The following is a 19,082-nucleotide window of genomic DNA, read 5'->3' on the forward strand; positions in this document are numbered from 1 at the left end:
TTGTGACTCAAAGATGTGTAACATTAAAAGCACAACAATGGGGGAAAAATCAACATGGGATTTATGTATATGCACCCAATAAATTCAGCTTATTCTTTCTTTGACAGCAGTGAAGTGGGTATTAATATTCATTACCCAAACCATGGCTTGCATTAGATCCCATTTTAACCTCATGTGCCAATTTTCTGTCTATGTTAAGTGGAAGCACTTGACACAAGAAACATCTGGTCATACAGCAGTTCTTTCTTCTGCTTTGACATCTTAAAGCTATATAAGAAATGTGACGTATCAACTTAGGCCGGTGTTCAACTTTTATATTTTTCAGAGCAAAACTTTTCATGACTATTTCATCAGCTCTAAAGACAAAATTACTTGCTAGCATTTAGTAAAATATATTTAGTGCAATAACTCAAAAAGTAATAATGAACTTTTTAATCTTTGTTGTTCTGCAATCAATAGACCAATAGAAAAGCCTGTGTGCCCTATTAGTCATAAAGGCACAGGACTCCTGTTAAGGGAGTGACAATGAGCTGCTGGAGGCATATAAATGCATCACAATTGGGATGTAATAGTGGCTGGTGCAATGCCCACTTACCAAAAGTAGTACAGGAAAGGGAATCATAGCCAAATCATTGGATTCATAAATATCTGTACAAAATTTCACAGTAATCTAGAAGGTGGCTGCAGGGAAGGACATGCTGGAGAGATTATGCCACTCAGTCGTTATTAGTATATTTAAGCCTGGGCAGAAGTGGTGGATGGAGATTGCCATCTCTACAGCCCCATGTTTATCATGGATGCAATTTTTGTTATCTTCTAATCGGATTATGTAATCAGAAAGTATGTCTCCTCCAACATCTCAGGGAAGCTTCAAAGTAAAGTCATTTTTGGACCTCTTTTAAATATCGGTAGAGATGAGACTTCCCCAACTTCATAACTTCATTACTTACAGCCATAAAAAGGCATCTGATTATTTTTGCCCAGTTAAGCCTTAATCTAAGACTGATAGCGAGCCCTCCAACAGTGGGTGTTACTTAACAGTTAACATCTGGAGAAAATTACAATAGTATTGCAATATACTTCAATCTAGAGGAAAGGAAAAGTTTAAACTTTAGTAAAATAAAATATTAATTGCTTTGACCACAGGGGCCTGGCTTAAAGAATGAAGCTATGGTAAAAGTTTGAAAAGTCATTACTAATCATTCAGCCTGTCGGCTGTGTTTATATGCACCACTTCCAGTACTACTGAGTATAATCTGACTTCCTATTTGAAGGAGGAAAACTGGCGAGGCAGAACACATTTTCGACAGACATAAAGCAGACATGGAAGTCAAAATAAACGTTCCACAGTGAAGCCTGAGCCCCTGAGCTCTGCCTATGCACTGCACAAGTACGTATGTGTGTCCACATGTGGGGCAACGAAAAAGGGGAAGTGAAAGAACAGATTACAGCTACTCTCATTTCCACGCAGGAGCATGACAAAAGTGTCAGGGAACAATGTGATCAAAATGGTTTTCTCAGTGGAGAACATGACATTCCTTTCCACAAATTGAAGGCCAATTTTGCCAGCCAGGGCACAAGGAGGACTGTGGATTGTCCTCTGGGCTGACACGGTGTCTAAATACTCCGATCATCTTGAACATAATTGATACAGCTTTACCGCAATTTTGATGCAGGACAAATTAAATACGTTCACGGCAGCATCCACCCTCCAGCTAAGATTGGACAGCACGTTTGTGCGCATGGTCATGGTGTGACAGTGAAGAATACCATAACCTCATGGTGGATAAAAAGCATCACTTCTCCAAATCCCTTAATCTGGTGGCTTGTTTTATACAAATGCTTCACGATTTCCATTTAATACACTTTAGAAAAAGGATACATCCGGTGCACAGAGCAAAACCTGTCATGAAAATGCACTGAAACACTTAGTGCTTAGTGCTTCAATGGGCTTTTGCCATCAAAAGTGTTTGTGTGGGCTAAGTGGAATTTGTTGCCTCCAACCATGTAGTTAATAACCGGTGATATTTCACTAAAGGATTTAAAGCAGATTAAATGCAAATGTGCAGGAGGATGAAATTGTGTTTGCTGTACATTTACTTTGGATTTTGCATGGCACTTACTGTCAGTGTGAGTGGTGGGAGGAGGCACGCTTCACCCAACCCTCTGTGTAGCTTTTTAGGTTTGTTTTTAAAGTAACACTGCACCACGAAACAGCACCTTATGACTTATGGGAAATTAGAGTTAGGTAGTAGAAACTGAAATCAAAGCACATCAGCTTGCACCGATAATTTGCATAGTTTGATGCCTCAACATTTAAAGATGAAAACTATATCCATTTGTCAATGTGTTTTTCACATTTATTGTGCAAGCATGGCTTATTTGCTTGCCCAATCTCAACAGGAAACACTGGTCAATCGCTTAAATAGGGTTAAAAGGAGCCATATTTATGAAGGTGACTACTTAGGGTCATGTGTGTTGTGCACGTTGTCTCTGAACAGCAGACTAATGTGATCAACCGATCATATTAGATGAGGAAAATGTTGCCTTGGTAACCATAAAAATGGACATGTGGCTAATGTCATGAAAAGGTCACTTCTAAAACAGACCATGATTTTTTTTTTTCCAAGCCCCTAACTAAGTGCTTCTGTTGGCTAATTAAGCTGTAACCAATAACAATAACATCAATTTTTTTTTAAAAAACAACTTTGAATGACTTTTAATAACCACGTGTGATACACAGACTCTAGTCTCTTTGATTGACGTCTTGGGTGTACGCTCACTGTTGTTCCTTCAATTACCTCACCCGCCATTTAAGGGCTTTTTGTTAGGAAAGCTTTTAACCATCTGTCCTTCAAAGGCGTAAGCACGCAATGTATACGACACATGGACACGTCTATAGTGGCACTAAAATCCATCCGTGTCGTGCCTCTAGGTACTAATGCATTTATTGTCTAAGTATTATTATCATGTTTAATTTTTGTATATCAAGTAAAAACAAAATACACCATTTTATAGATTTAAAAAACAAAATAATTAAAAAAAAATATCTCTCAATCAAGTTAGCTGTCAACTGACAATTATAGATTTAAAGTGAACTGATGATTCTGTTGTTCTAACATCACTACCAGACATTTTCAGCCCCATCAGCAACACATAAAAATACTTATTTGTAATATAAATAAATAACCTACACAGCCTAGTGTGTAGCTTTTTTTTTTTTTAGAAGAAAAACACTCAGCAGTGACGCACAAGAGTGAGCGAGCAGTGGTGCAATGCATCCGCCTTTTGAAATTGGCGCTCTTTTTAGAAAACAATATAATAAAAGGGCCGCTTGAGGTGGGCATTCAGGATGTAGAACACTGTTTACTGTTTGACATACTGTACAACCCTTCAAAAAAGCCTGTCCATGGCCTCAGTAGTGACTGTTCATCCATGTGTATTAACTAGAGTCTAGAAATAGCCCGTGCAGTATTAATTCTGATGGTGAAAGAAGTCTATATTGAGGGGACCACATCCTCTCGGCATGTGGAGATGTTGTGAGGGGGTAGATGGAGGTTGGAAATGTCACTCCAGAGAACAAAGCACACTTATTCATCACTGAACTTTTGCCCAAGATATGTGTGCACTCAAACACCCGCAAACAGTTAAGTCGCCTTGGTCTTTCCCATAAAATTTCACTGAGGATCACTTTGAGAATACTAATACCTGTGGATGTAATTAAAACGACTGAAAATAATAACAACAGCTAGAAAGGGAAGGAAACTTAAATCTTTTCCAGAAATGTGAGCAGACGTACACACCAAGGTCTGCAAGGGCACCAGCAGTCTTTACTAATTCCTAAAGCCGTCTGGCACTGGTACAGAGTGAAAGGGACGCATATGTAGCTTTACTGTCAAGAAAATCACTGGATCCTTACATTGTTTGGACTTTACATATAATCCTTTCCATTGATAAAATTATGTTGAGTGTGCCTGGCTGGAAATCCACAAGTACAGCGCTTTAGCACACATGCTTTTTCCCTTCTCTGGTTTTCCTTTAATTTGCAAATCTTGTAATCTAAGCCTAGAGCTGACTGAACCGACTTCTAAACCAGCACTGCTATAGCAGCCAAGAGTCCAATCTGTTTTCCATTTAAGTGTCAGGACGGCATCCTTTTTGGTGGTTAACAAAAGCTGTTATTTCAAAATGATTATATGCTAAAAATTGTGCGAGGACCTTAGTAAGTTTATGAACAGGCCCGATGGAAAGTACAGCGCCGCACCCGGAAGCTTTTTTCCTTCTTGTCTTTGACCAAAGTGTTATTTACCGAGCACTTCTGTAGAGGGAAGGACCAGGCTGTGCCATTCAGCCAGAGGTCAGGGTTTCTGCTTTTCAACACAGTACATGTTTTCAGCATTAGTGTTGAACGACGCCTGGGTGATTTGCCAAACCGTCAAAACGCTGCCTGTCTCAGTGTCAGTGAGGACATAGGAAAAGCAGAAGCAATGGCAATGGCGTCAGAGAGACAGTGGCGGCAGTTCCTGGAAAACATCAAGAAGGTGGTCTCCATCGAGACCCAGCTGAAGACAGACTTCCTTATTTCATTTCCTGAGGAGGATATATTGAGTTAAATTTTGTGTTGCTCTGGAAGAGCAGCATAAGTAAGTGGAAGAGGGGGGAAGAAGGGAGGGCACAAACTGGGTATAGAGAAGGGAGTGCAAGATGCCTCGGGGTCTGTCACTTTTGAAGTAAGTTTTCTTGCACTAAACAAAGACATGACATTCCCAGGCCTAACCCTAACAATCCCAGGCTTCTGCACATCTGCTCCATCACCCTTCTCCCAGCCTGTGGGGCATTCAGGTACTGCTCGCATTCCAGCCACACTGCCACTAATAGTCACTAAGCCCACATGGGTGGCTCACCTCAAGTTGCATGTGAAGGGTTCGTAACAAAATGTTGGGTGTCCTTTGATGCCTCTTATTTTTAAAAATGACTTTCAGATGGAGCATTTGTTGTCCTTCATAACATCACCGAAAGTAAAACACTATTGGCAGGTTTTAAAGAAAGGACGGCTAAATCCCATGAGACACAGGTTGCTTTAGTTTCTCACTTTCCAGTAAGTGCACTTTTAATTAGAAAGTAGATGCCTGTCTTTACTAGGCAAAGACAGAGCTTAACGGGCATCTAGTCTTTAAGTTTAAGACGACATTATAGAACATCATTTTTTGCCCCTCCACTAGTTAAGCTGTCAGTCACTTATCGCACAGAATAGCACAACATTATAGCAGAAAGATGTGAATCTATAATTCATCACTTATAAACAGAGGGGAAGCAAAGTCACTATTTTGCATTGCAGTTTATGGGTGACCGACAGGAAGTGATGTCAGTTTTATAACGAAGCCTGAACTCACCCAGAGGACCCCGTGCTCTTGCAGACCCCAAGGAGGGGCCTCTTGTCAGCAAAACTGTCCAGCTTTACAGGACCTGAGGAGGAAGAGGAGTCAGAGGAAGAGCCAGATGAGAAACAGCAGAATCTGCACACAACAAAGAGAGACATTCTTTACCAAACATGTGAGGGCTCGAGCACTCCCCACCCTCATACAACAGGCAGGCTATTACCATGGCAGGAAACGTGCTGATTACATTACTATGGTTGCCCCATAATCCAATTATGGTTGCAAAATATTTTTTGATAAATGGAGATTTTTTTTTTCCATCCAAAACATGGAATCACTTAATTTAAAGACTTTGTTTGCTAGTCTCTACTGATTTTCTACTGTAAATTTGAGCTAAAAGAATAAATGAAGCTTGATGTAAAATAATTTAAAAAAAAAAAACCAAACATTTTTGTTCCTCCAAAAAAAAGTTAACAAAACTCAAAAATGATGGAGAAATCTTACTGAAAATGCAAAGTCCAGTGGGCATGTGAAAAATGAAGAGAAATCATGCTGCATTAAGTATTTCTGATCCCATATTTTCCCTAATTGTCTCATTTTTGAAGTTTGGCAAAGGATAAGGGGACTGAGTGGATGGGGGTGCTTAGACTGAAGAAGATGTTACCCTTTAGAGGACTGTAATTTGAGGGTTGACAGTAATCAGCCCAAGTTCCTGTGGTATGGCATGAGAGCAAACGTGCCTTCCGTACCAGCCTTTAACACTACCAACAGGATCCTTCTCTCCTTTCATGTTTCTGTCATCAGTCAAGATATTGAGCCGGAACATAAATATGCTCCTTGGAGACTTGGTGAATGGCACATTTAACTAAAAAAAGAAAACATTCTGGGAAGATGCATAGAGCAACTTTGATTTGATTAATATTGCAATGAATAGTAACAGAAACAAGTAAGTGTATGTTTAAATAATACTATGACATCGCCCGAAACATCAGGCTACATATTAAACTGCATGGCATTTCCTCTAGCATGAAGACCAGAGAGCATTCACAAAGTATCTCCTCAATGCTCATTTGTTGTCAGACAGAGAAGTCATTGCTTCATTTTCCAAAACAACAAAAGATCACAGCTCGTAAACGAGATGTGGATAAACGCGTTTACTTCCTTTGGAAAACCAGCTTTTCCTTCTCTATTCCAGGAAGGAGGAACCTTTCCTTATTATAATCAACACCTATTTTCAGGGCTTTACGAGTCCACCCACCCACAGCCTCATATCCCAGACAATTGGCCTTTTAATGGCTCGCCACAGTGCAACACTGTTTGCACCCTAACAGATTACAATCAGTGTCCTTCCCTGCAGTGGTACAATTCATATTTATTTTCTGCTGAGAGAATTACTCCCCTCATGTGTCGGGGCTATCTGCTGCTTCTTATTACTGTGGTTTGCTTTTATCCACTTCCAGCACTCCTCAAAAGCTGCCATTGTGTGTTGTTGAAATCTGCCAAAAGACTGCAACATAGACGGCGAGCACAAAGACGATTTTCTCACCGGAAAAAAAAAAGCCACAAACCATCTTTCACAGAACCGATTGACACCTGCAGGGATTAAATTTAAACGTCATGTCTGTAAAGAGTCTCATCAGTGGAACAAGTCGACCATTTGCACCATGACTTTGAGAATATGTGAACTGCAATTAATACTGCATTCAACCTTCCATGAGTGGAACCAGTGCCACATTTGTTTGTCATTACTGGGACTATTTCACTTACATTACAAATGAAATGAAATGCTTTAACGTTGTTTGTAATTCAGGTCATATAAAACAGCATTAGGTAAGCAGATCAAACGTGCATTCACAGAACATCATGGGAAATGTTTCCTTCCAAAAAGAAATGAATCTGAAAGTACTGTTCAATATACTGATTCACAAAAATTCTCATTTTCCTCCTGCATTGTAATTTTCATTTGGACCACGCTACATTACTCATAAAAGCAAATTGTGAGTAATGTAAATCACAAAATGCTGATTTTGAAAGCTTCTATTACACTTTCCAAATCTGCGAGTCAACTTTAGGGTGAGTGACGGAAATCTCCCTATCAGATAGTAAGAGAGGGGGTCTATGCAGGAGGCTCCGCGTGCCAGTCTGTTTTTTGTCCTTGAGGAATTTACACTACAACGCACTAATTATGCATGTGCATGCATCCAGGTGGTGGATAAGGAAGCATTTCACACGTCACTTGGTGAAGCTACAGAGTGTTATTCAGGTGCTGTTTGATCGCTTCAGATGCCAGACTGCAGTTTCTATGTGGTTTCCTTGCTGTACTTAAAGTTCATCTCAGGTTGAAGCAGCCACTGTGGTCTGTGTGATCTCAGCTTTTACATTAAGCACTACGAGCTTTCTATTGTTGCCCTGCAACAAACTGGCAACCTGTTCAGGGCGTACCACGCCTGTGGCCCCATGTCAGGCTCCAGCTCAAGACCCTGAATTGGATGAGTGGACGAAAATGTTTTTCTTTCTACTTCCTTTTTAAAAAAAAAAAATAATATTCACTAACTTTTCTGAAATAAAGGTATCCAAAAATCATCATTAATAATGAACAATGATTCTTTTTCAATGTTTGCTAAAAGAAGATTTTCTGTGGCATCATTTTGTAGCAATCATCCTTGCCAGATTACCGCGGCCCGTGTGTTACATTAATGACATAATACTAACGCAAATACAAAACTCAAATTTGATCAAAATGCACTTGGGATACCCTTTGTTTGGCTAAACTCTTCATGACAAAAGGACACCAATGCCTGCATTACTAGTAATATGGACTACTGACTGAGATTTACGACAACATTAGGATGAGGAACCAAGGAGCACTCTTTAATTTTAATGATATAGCACCACTTAAAATGCCCACAACCCAAAACTACATTACAATAGGCCATCCAAAATTTAATTTTAAGTGTTGACCTTGGATGCTGAAATCAAGTTAACCAGAGTTTTTTTTTCCAGGACAGACATTTCCGAATTATGCTGAAAAGACACTTCAGGAGACTTGCAAAGGAAAAATGTTTAAATGAACTTCCTCCACATCCCTGTGTGGTTTCAGAAGAGACATTTACTGTTAAAAAAAAATCTCAGACAGCATCTGAAGGTGGCACAACACGAGCTGAGATTTTATCTACTACAAGGTATAAAAGCTTGTGTTTCACAGTTGAATGCAGCTTCTTCTGACACAGATATGTAGATGTGGAACTTTAATACCACTGATACCATAAAGAAAGCTACATAATGATCAACAGCATTACAATCACTGATGGATGGAAAACATTGACCATCTCATAATTTCAATCATGCAGTGTGTTTATGAAACCTAAGGTCCTGATATCAATGCAGATGTTACTTTTGATGAGTAATACACAGCTGAACACTGTTGTAGACTTAAACAGCCTTTGAAAGCAAAGACGCTCCATGACAGTAGCAGCCTCCTCTACCAGCCAATGTGGGCTGCACACTGCAAAACACCATAAATAGCCTGTGCACAAAATACAAATCCCACAGCACATTACCCAAAAGATCCTGCCAACAAGCTAATACCTTATAAAAATAACTAAAGGAACCCATCTCTACCCTTATAGCAGAGATGTGAAAAATACTGACACCTGCTGTGTTTGTTTTTCTGTGTTTCCTCAGCAGAAATGTTTCTCAGCAGCACCGATAAAAGAACTGACAACAAATGTTGTCAACTTCACCTGGCGATGGTTTTAATGCTGTATAATCATGTCATCACTACTGTATAATTATTCAAGCAAGAATATGCAATATGTGCTTAACTGCAGGTAGGTGCATATCATACTCAAGTAACGGTACTGAAAATACTCACTGTTATGAGGAGCTGGCAGAATGCGAGCAGCTCGCACTGGACCGTGTCGCACTGAGAAAAGCTCTTGAGCTTCTCCTGCCAGCTGAAAAAAAAAACATATATTAGACTTGAAAGTAAGAGAAGTTCACAAATCAGCACAATAAAAGAGGTATTTTTACTCAGTAGTACAGACCAGGATGAAAAAATCCAAAACAAAACGTATTTAGGTATTAGGCCGTTCGAAGATCTTTATGTCCGGCCACGTAGGGAACTGTTTCAAAACACACGTTTCTTTTAAAGCGTACAATTTCTTGTCATTTTTTTTTTTTAAACCTATGATCTGATCTGTTCACACTAAGAAAAACAACACGTTTTCTCGCGGTGTAAAACTACTTTTCATAGAAAATGGCAGGGTGAGGTAGGGAGGGAGGATGGGGAACATCCACATGGTGGTCTGGTTGTTAAGCTCCAGCCAAACCACGAAGTAAAATCCACCAAGCACAAAATAAAAGTCCCAGTGGCATCACAACACAAATGAGCTGACTCCACTTACAGAGCCAACAAGGAGAGGTTGGGGATGTGGGTCAATGCCAAGTGGGCAGCAGCCCATAATGCCTCTGTAGCAGAATACATAAGAAACAGCCAGTGCGTCTTAACATAATTCAGAATTATCTTTGATTTCTGATTTACTGCACATAATAGAATGATGGGAGACCCGTAGCTGAATGTTTCATTAACCTTTATTATTTCCACGGTGTCTGTCATCTTTAGCAGTTTTTGGATTTATGCTTTAAATTATGTTCCCATCATTTCATTTTTCATCCACTACTTCAGGTACTGGCTTTCTTAATTAACCACCCGATGACTTCTTCGTTGCCAAGATTTTGTGTTACACTATATTAAAAAAATTAAATTAATTTTTAAAAAATAAATAAATAAATAAATCAGAATTTTCAGCTACTATATCATCTTTGGAGGGAACTGTGCATTTTGCATTGGGGGCAATGGGAACAATGGAGACGATGGGTTCAATGCAAAGTTCTGTATTTTATGTTAATTATGGCAAATGATTCTTTTTTCACTTACGTCTGCAACTCTTATCACATTTTTAATGAATCTGTCCACACTGAAAAATTTAATGGTCAAAACTGTAATTTGGTTTTAATCTAATGATGGCAGTGTCATTAGTGCAGCAAGACCAGTAGCCACAAAACAGGCTTCAGTCCGACTTTGAGAAGGAAAAGTGGACAGTGGGAAGGATAAATAAAGTATTTCACTCTACCACGAGTCATGCTCACAAATTAATAAAACACCCTTAAATGTGTGTAAATGACCGCAGTAATTCAATTTTCTCATTACAAATATGCAGTGTATTGTAGTTTTTCCTTAATAAAGTCAAGGCTAACATTTTCATTTAATTTGTTTCACCTGCATTTTATTTCTTTTAGTTGCATAAATATTTGATGATATCTTAGGTAATTTCCCACCCAGAAATATGAACCACATGGAGTGAAATAGCAGACTTAATTTAATAAATTAAAAGGCAAACAAAACATTTGGAAATGCCAGTTTTAGTTTCAAGTCTAAATTTTCAGCAGGTTTATCAGCAGCTTCCCAGGCATGGATTAAGCCTAGTCCTACTCTAAAAGAAAAATTCAATGAATATGGAAAGAAGTTATGGTCTAGAAGTCAGCTTAATTCATATCTGGGGAAACTGAGCCTAAGAGAGTTGTTGGGGAGACTCCCAACCTCAGTATTTGAAAATCCCTGCCCAGGTGTACGACTGAGTTTCATTCGAAATGTTCTGATGTTTGTGCCAATAAAATACCCAAATTGTAAATGCATAAAATTTACACCAATGCATTAAAAAAATAAATAAATAACCCTAAGACTCTGACATCATCAATTTATAAAAGGTTTTTTAATACTCAATGTTAGAGACACATTTTGAGAATAATAAAAACGCAATCATTATTTCCTTTTTTCTTCATCTTCCACTCGGATTGCCTTCTTGAGCCATTTGAGTACATGAACACAATCTGTTCAGTACTAAAAAGTTAAACAGTCCAGCTTATATAGTGCAGCCAATTATTTACTGAAAAAAAACACACCACAATACATAAAAAATTAGTAGAGAAATAAAAACTACATAACCAGCAGCTGTTTGTTTATATGTTTGACTGTTGTACAGTTGATGTGTAAGGGGAGTGAGCTTGTCTGTTTCTCACTGCCATCATCATCTGCCTTCACTGAATAAACATGTTCATTCTACCACATTTGCACAGACTTGAAATTACATTTACAGATAAACAGTAAGAATAATAGAGTCGAACTTAGAGTAGATTTTTAAGTTTGCTGCATTTCTGGTCTTTATTACAGAGCAAATTTAACCACAGTGAAAAGCACTTTAATGTGTGTGTGTGTGTGTGTGTGTGTGTGTGTGTGTGTGTGTGTGTGTGTGTGTGTGTGTGTGTGTGTGTGTGTGTGTGTGTGTGTGTGTGTGTGTGTGTGTGTCCAGCTGGGTTTAGTCTTCATCCATTTATATGTGATGCCAGTATATTAGTTCCTGGCAGTGTGTGGTGTATGTAATGGCACATTGTTCTAAGCATACAATGCCCTACTTTTCTTTCTCTTTTATGCATTAAATTACAGTGAACCCCGCATTATCACTTTACTAGTGCTTTAATCTGTTTGTTTTAAGTCTTTAAACCCATCTGAGGGGATGATCGCTCTTTTGTGCAATTAGTAGCCTTTTCAAAGTGGCGGATTTGGAGCTGTGTTTTTATTCAAAGTGCTTGAGGCCCAGCTGCGGTAGATTAACACTGAAGACACAGGCAGGTTATACAAGCACTGATAGCAGGAATAAAAGGAGGTTGGCAGCAGGGTACGATTCCTATGCAGGCAAATGGTCCTGCAAGGGGGAATAATGGAATTTGCTGGATTAAAATGAGAAGAGGGGATGCTGGAGGTTAATGCGGCAGGTTATTGTGCATTACCCCACTGCTCATCCTCGCCTTACATGGCTCTATATGACATCCACTGCCTTCAACAACATACCCAATATTACATTAGCGGCCAGCGTATGCAATATGCCAAATTGCTTTTTCAAACTTGTTTTTCCTGCATATAGTTATTCATTATATTCATTTCATTTGTGGCACATAATGTTTTTGTGAAATCACAGTGTCTGCTCTTCTGTTTTAATCTCTCAAATGTAATGCCTTAAGCTGTGAACAGATATCTGGGCCATATTCACAAGTGGATACTCGCACGAATACAGCGCTGGACATATTGGGGGTTTGGAGCGAGGAGGTGCCTGACAGTAGCAGGTGCTTGCTCTCCCATAACACACACCACTGAGGTGATAAACGCACAGATTGGTGAACTGCTTATGATGCAGATCTGCAACGCAAATTGAAATGTGCCACTCTGTTTTCTCTTCATAATGTACGGACCAGATCTGAACCCTCAGTCATCTGTCTATCGACACCAACGATGCTGAGTAAGGATCACCAGTTTGGAGAGCACATCTGTGCAACTCCAATAATACTTTCCAACACAGCAGAATATAAAGCACCTTTAGGAATGCTGTTGAAAATTTAAAAGTTTACATTAAGTGCTGCTCATCAAAATGTGTGCATCCTTAAACCCTAATAAATATGCTGAGTGTCTTTCCTTCTCAGGAAAATTCAGCTAAACCATATTTAAGCATTTGAAATATAGCATTATTCAAATTTATTATAAGCAATAGTCTTCCTCTTCACTGATTTAGCACCATATTGCTGCATATTGTAGCACAATACCATAATAATAGAAGAGAACTACATATAACCAGGACTGAAAGAGAGCTCACAGAAGAAAGGTAGATGGATTGAATGCAGGTTCATAACTTCACACCGTGTCAGCTCGGCTGACGGTCATGTGTAGGTTCAAACAAGATGACACGAGGCTGGAATAAAATCTATCCATCAACTGGTGGGCTTTATTATTGGTTACACACCAACACAAACCAAAAACCAACCACTCTAAACTGGCTTCCTTTTATACTCTACCCATTCAGGTGAGCATCGGGAATTACCCAAGTCTGGGGTTAGCAAACCAAACGAGAAAACAAACGTCCACATAAGCAAATATCAAACCACAATACAACACACGGAAGACATATTTCTATTCATACAAAGTCCTATAAATAATTCAATAACATATACACGTCAATCAATTATATATAAATTAGAAACACCTTAACCAAAACACCCCCCACCTGGCCCATTGGTTTACTCCAGGAGCTCATAAGCAGGTCACTGAGCTGCTTTTACTCTTTCACTCCACATCTTGCAAAGGAAGCAACCAGGAAAAGGTGCCCACTGCTAAGACACTTACTAACACACAAATACATGTGCAAGGAATTTAGGTTTACTCAGGTCCTTTTTCGTGACACAGGTAGGATGGCCAGTCCCCCTCTGTCCCTTCACTGTCCACAAACAGTCACTTAAATACTAACTGAAACGTCAAACCTGATAAAGAATCACCAAACTATACATATATTTCTTTTTTATGTTGGTTTTAAAATACAAATCCTCAAGCGAATAAAAATACAGGTAAGGGTAATGGAACCCTTGGTCTCTATTACACACCACTTTTCCATTCGGAAGTCCTGATGAATATTTCTGTATGTATGCTCGGTATGCTTTTAAAATTTTCAACTGTCAAAACTGATTTAAAATTGGGGTGGCTGTGCTCCAGATGGTGAGTGGGTGATCTCTAGTCGGAAGGTCAGTGGATTGCAACTGAACTTTAAGTTGCATTTGATGCATTCATAGGGGTGTGAGGGTGTATGTTTAAATGCGCTTAAGTATAGTTAAAAGCACTGCATGAACGTTTGTGTGATTGGGTGAATGAGACTTGTGGAGGAAAGCACTTTGCTTCAGTGCTCATGTGCAACAATCTGAGAGTCCCACCACTATGTGCTATGTATTTTAAAATAAAGTTGTTGGGGGGTTTTTTTTACTGTAGATTTACATATTATATAGTCACTGGGGGGGGGAGACAGTTTAAAACAGGCCAATATTATCGGTTGCTTATCTATCAGTGTCAGCATTTACAATGCCCGACAAATGAAAATTAAAAAGTAATGGGAGAGATGAGTGCTGATGTTGCATAGTTTGTCCACTCTGCGACTTCCCATCAAAGCAGAGAGTAGTTGAACAAATAAATAACTACACATAACAAATGTTTAGTTATTTATGAAATTGGTTCATGGTTTGAGTTTGTGGAGGGAAAAAAAAATAAGCACACCTACATCAGAGTTCTCAAATGAAGATTAACACTTGAATTTTAGTGTTAGTCTAATAAATGCTATTTTAGTAGGCTCTAATAAACAGGATTAGCGGACAATGATTAGCCTTGGGAAGGCACATAAATTCAAACTGATTAAACATAAATAACCCTGCACAGCTATGGCAGATTAAACAGATTGTATTAGCTCTCTCCTTCTGTGTAACTTGCATATCAGTGTCTGGATTACAAAAACTCCCCATGCCCATCCATGTATTAATATTTCTGAATTATAAAGGAGAGGGTTTTTGACCCTTTTTGTAAGATGGCTCCAACTCCTCGACACATCGACTCACACTCCGAACAGGCATTTTACTTTAGCATTTCATCAACACAATCGCAGACAATTAGTCTATGACAGTCTGCCTCTTATCACGCAGTGCTCGGTGACACCTCTCCAGTGAGAGGTGACTGTAATCTACATCACCTGAACACCTCTGTCAGTATCCATACAACCAGTCAGAGTCCCCGCCTCATGAGTCTGTGAAAGCATGTGTGTAAATGTGTGTTCGTACTCTGGTGAGCCATTACAGAGGGTGTTGGCTTAGCAACTGTCACAAACACTTCACGGCCACTCAAAAGCCAGAGAGCAAGGCACCTTAGGTGCTTACTTAAAAAGCCTGTGAAAAAAACATAACCCATAAACATCCTGGAAACTCTGAAAACTTAAAAGGAAAACAATAGAAAAGGAAAGTGTGCAATAACAGGCCAGCCTTTGCTGCAGAATTGGTGTCAGTTGCAACAGAAAGGCAGAAAAGGCTATTTTACCGGGTGTGTGTAGCATTGCTAAAACAGCTGTAATCCTTTCCTCCACAATGCAACAGAAAGTCTGCTCACAACACGAGATTTGCCACATCATTCTGGTCAACGTGTGTGATCATGAATAAAGTAAGAGTGTGTCTTTTTAGCCGTGGCCTGTGGATGTTTATAAAGAGACTGATTAAGGACTTCGGTGTGTTTAGATCTCACAGGATGTATGTGAAGTTTGCATATTTCTGTGACAGCCTCCACATGAAAGGCGATACTTGGTGAGCGAAGCCTTCGCAGTGTTGTGGATAATTTGTTAAGTTACAAAGCTGACAAAATCTTCTAATGATTTTCCAAGTCTGACTTTGAAGAAGTCGTTTTTTATAAAGACTAAATAACTTGCCCACTCTGGGTGAGGGCTCTACGAGGTTTAACACTGTCCAAGTTACAAAAACATATTTGAAGACAGGAACTACTTTTTCACCAACATTATGTAAAAAGAAATACGAGCCAAACAGAACACTTTTGCCCTAAACAACATTTTACTTTGACTCGTTTTGCCACAGATAATTATTATCTGTGGCACAGAGCCGTGCTACAGATAACAGAGGTCACATTAATCCATATCTTGTCAATCAGTAGCATGTCATAACATGGCAGCCTATCAATAGGTCTCCACCTTGTGGCTACATTCAACATGACATTGCAGTGTGGCAGAACTGCAGGTATCACTCACAATACATTTATAAATTATCCTGGACACACAATAGAACCAACTACATTTTTCTTAAAACATCATTAATTAATATACTCATTAATTTTTTTTTTATCATAATATTAATAATATTATTTGATAATTGTTAAGATGGTTAAAGTCATATTATTATGATTAGTACTTGCTTAATATTGCAATTATGTATCCTTCATTAACTGAACTGCACAATCACAATTTCCTCACTAGTCTTATGTGTCAGTACCATGTGTATTTTTATATCATCCAGCTATGAAAGTAAATTTTGTTGCTTTAAAAATAAATCATAGGTTTGTACAGTCTTGATACATATCGTGATAATGTGATTACATGAATTTTGATGGACATGTAGGAGAGTTTCAGCAGTAGCTAACAGCTGTAATGGACTGATTCCCACACCGTTAAAAAGACTCGACCCTGAAGGAAGGCACGGGTCAGTGCCAGACTTTTTAAACCTGTGATAAACACAGGCACTGAAAGAACAACATTAAAAGGAGCATTAGGTGTTGAATCTCTTTTGCAATCTATTCTGTACTGCAAAGAGAATTCTTGAAGTGGCCACACTTGCCCGTGAAGATGTGGGACAATCACTGCCACTGCTGTGTGAGTTTCTACTCTTTTTTTCCATTTTCTCCGTAGCCTTTACTCACAAAAAGGTGGACATGCCTAACATAGTACTCAGACATGATACGAGCTGTAAGAAGTGCTGCTATCTGTATCAAAGAACCCATAACATGGTCAACATCGCCGGCTAGTGGACACGGACCTACACTGCAACACATTCTTGACTTTAAAGCATGAAGTGATGATTAGGTTAGATCCAGGTTAGCCACAGGGGTTCATAAGAACATATTGAGTTGTTTAAGTTTATTTTAGTAAGCTTCATTTGCAATATTACTTCTTAATATCTTCGAACCTACTTGAGTGATTTTATTTCATTCTTGCTTCTTGTGTGCATTTCAAAGTATGTGACTATAGTTGTGTACAGTTTCATTATTTTTTCAACCATAAAGATATAAAATATTCAAAACATTTTCTTGAGAATTTCAATTAATTCAATTAGCAAGATAACTAATAACTAATTACTAGATAACCACTAGCAAACACTCTGGAAAAAAAAGAAACGTTTTCCAACACAGCTATCATGACAGCACATTACAGTAGAATAAATGGACACCATTGGTACTTAAATTTTAACAAGCCAGCATTTCATTCAATGAACTGCCAGCAAGTATTTTGGCTATAGCAAGTTACAAATTAATATGCATTTTTTAGTCAGATCCTGTCAGGTCCAAGAGTAGCAAATGTTCGTAGCCAACATTTGAGTTCTGAGCCCAGTAAGTGCACAGTTTATTTCCTCCAACTGCACAAGCTTAACAAATGCTGACTGCTGACATAGTAAAAGCTGTGTTTATTTTAATCTTTCAGATTGGCAATATTGGTTGATGACACTCTCAAAAAAGGAGTATCACTAATGAGTCACAGAAAATCACACAGACATATTTATAGATGAGTTATCTACACTTTGTAATTTGAAAAGCTTCACTTTCTTTAGAAAGGTTTAAAAAACTTGCTCAGCAGTGAACTAACTGCTTACACTGAAAACAAACTGAAGTGATCACAGCTCTGAAAAGTTAAGGCAGAAAAGGATCAAGCAAAAAAAAGGACCAATTAGATGCAACTTACAGATACGCTCCAGATCTGCATTCCATCAGTATAGCCAATCATGAGGCAGAGTGGAGGGTCAGTAGTGCCACTGTGCATCTCCATAAACTCTGGGTTGCGTGCAGTGTCTTTGCAAACAGAAAATGTGTAATGAGCAATAGTAAATAACAGTAAAGTTAAAACTTGTAACACTGTTACAATACATTGTTGGAAAGGCATAACGTATTATAGACTTTTTAAAGTTTTAAATTAGTAGATCAGTGTATACACAGAGGATGACTACAGCTTTTCAATATTTGAGTCATGACTTCATACCATTAATGTCAGCTTTCTCAAATCGAACCCAAATGATTTTCTCTTTCTCATCAGTGGGTGGAGCCCCAGTATATGCCTGTAGAAAGAAAGAAGGCAAAACAGACGCAGCAAAAACATGAACAACACTGAGGAATAATACTAAAGGATGCAAGACCTATCTGCAACACTGTATTTGCATTTGCATTTTCAACCAGGCCCTCCCTGTTGCCTTTCTGGTTTCTAACCAATGTACATCGAGTATCAATAAAACTGATAAAATTAGGGACAGGCTGTGAAAATATTTAGAATTTGTTTTCAGTGTGGTTTTTCAATGTTGTATGCTAATTGCTAATAATGTTGTTGTCTATTCAGTAAAAAAACTGAATTTAAAAAAAAAAAGAGGAAAGTTACCTGAGGTACTACATCCTGCAGAAAGGTCACAACACTCTCCATGTAAGACTGCTCCCTGTAAAAACAAAAAGCTCATAACAAATGTGCAGAATGCATTGGAATTACACCCTAACATTAATGCATAGGGTTTTACATGAGCAAAGCAAAAGTAAGTATCAAATGGATGTAGAGTCAAGAATAGCCCCTCATTTCTTTACATTTTGCTTTCAAAGAGCTGGACTTTTTGTAATTTTTGAAGTGTTCTTGAGCAGTAGTTCGCCCGTCTTTCTAGGGGTCTTTCAGTGTTTTTCCAAAGAGCTTTGAGCTGAAAACATGATCTCGGCATGATGCGGAGTGTGTACTTGAAAAAATGGAAAAGGCTGGAGTATGCCAGACTACACAAAAACTGGACCAAAAATCAACAGCAACACAGATGTGTTAGTTAAATCAACTACTGAGTGAATAATCCAAATTTAAAATTCTTGATACGTTAAAGGCAAAGAACAGTGTATCACAGTCATCTGTAAAACACAATGGAGGCTCTTCCATAGTTTGGAACTGCATTTGACCAGTGGTGTAGCAAATCTTGGCTGGACCTCAAAATAATTGAAGTAATGTTGGATCATCTTGTCAGAAAAAGAAACAAAAGGAGTGAGTGAACAAAGAAGTG

General features: G+C 38.6%; 1 protein-coding gene across 4 annotated transcripts in view; it reads right to left on the reverse strand.

The window, feature by feature from the left end:
- The window catches only part of bcas3 (BCAS3 microtubule associated cell migration factor), a 314,780-nt gene that overhangs the window by 291,615 nt on the left and 4,083 nt on the right, over positions 1-19,082 (reverse strand). For all 4 annotated transcript variants that reach the window (XM_014407735.4, XM_014407734.4, XM_076892111.1 and 1 more), the window contains exons 3-7: positions 18,434-18,488; positions 18,044-18,119; positions 17,750-17,856; positions 9,253-9,334; positions 5,394-5,466 (exon numbers count right to left, since the gene is read on the reverse strand). In XM_014407735.4, coding sequence (XP_014263221.1) covers positions 5,394-5,466; positions 9,253-9,334; positions 17,750-17,856; positions 18,044-18,119; positions 18,434-18,488 — 393 coding nt within the window. The remainder of the gene's footprint in view (positions 1-5,393; positions 5,467-9,252; positions 9,335-17,749; positions 17,857-18,043; positions 18,120-18,433; positions 18,489-19,082) is intronic.

Source organism: Maylandia zebra, linkage group LG14, assembly GCF_041146795.1.
Source record: "Maylandia zebra isolate NMK-2024a linkage group LG14, Mzebra_GT3a, whole genome shotgun sequence".
In the NCBI taxonomy this organism is placed as follows: Eukaryota; Metazoa; Chordata; class Actinopteri; order Cichliformes; family Cichlidae; genus Maylandia; species Maylandia zebra.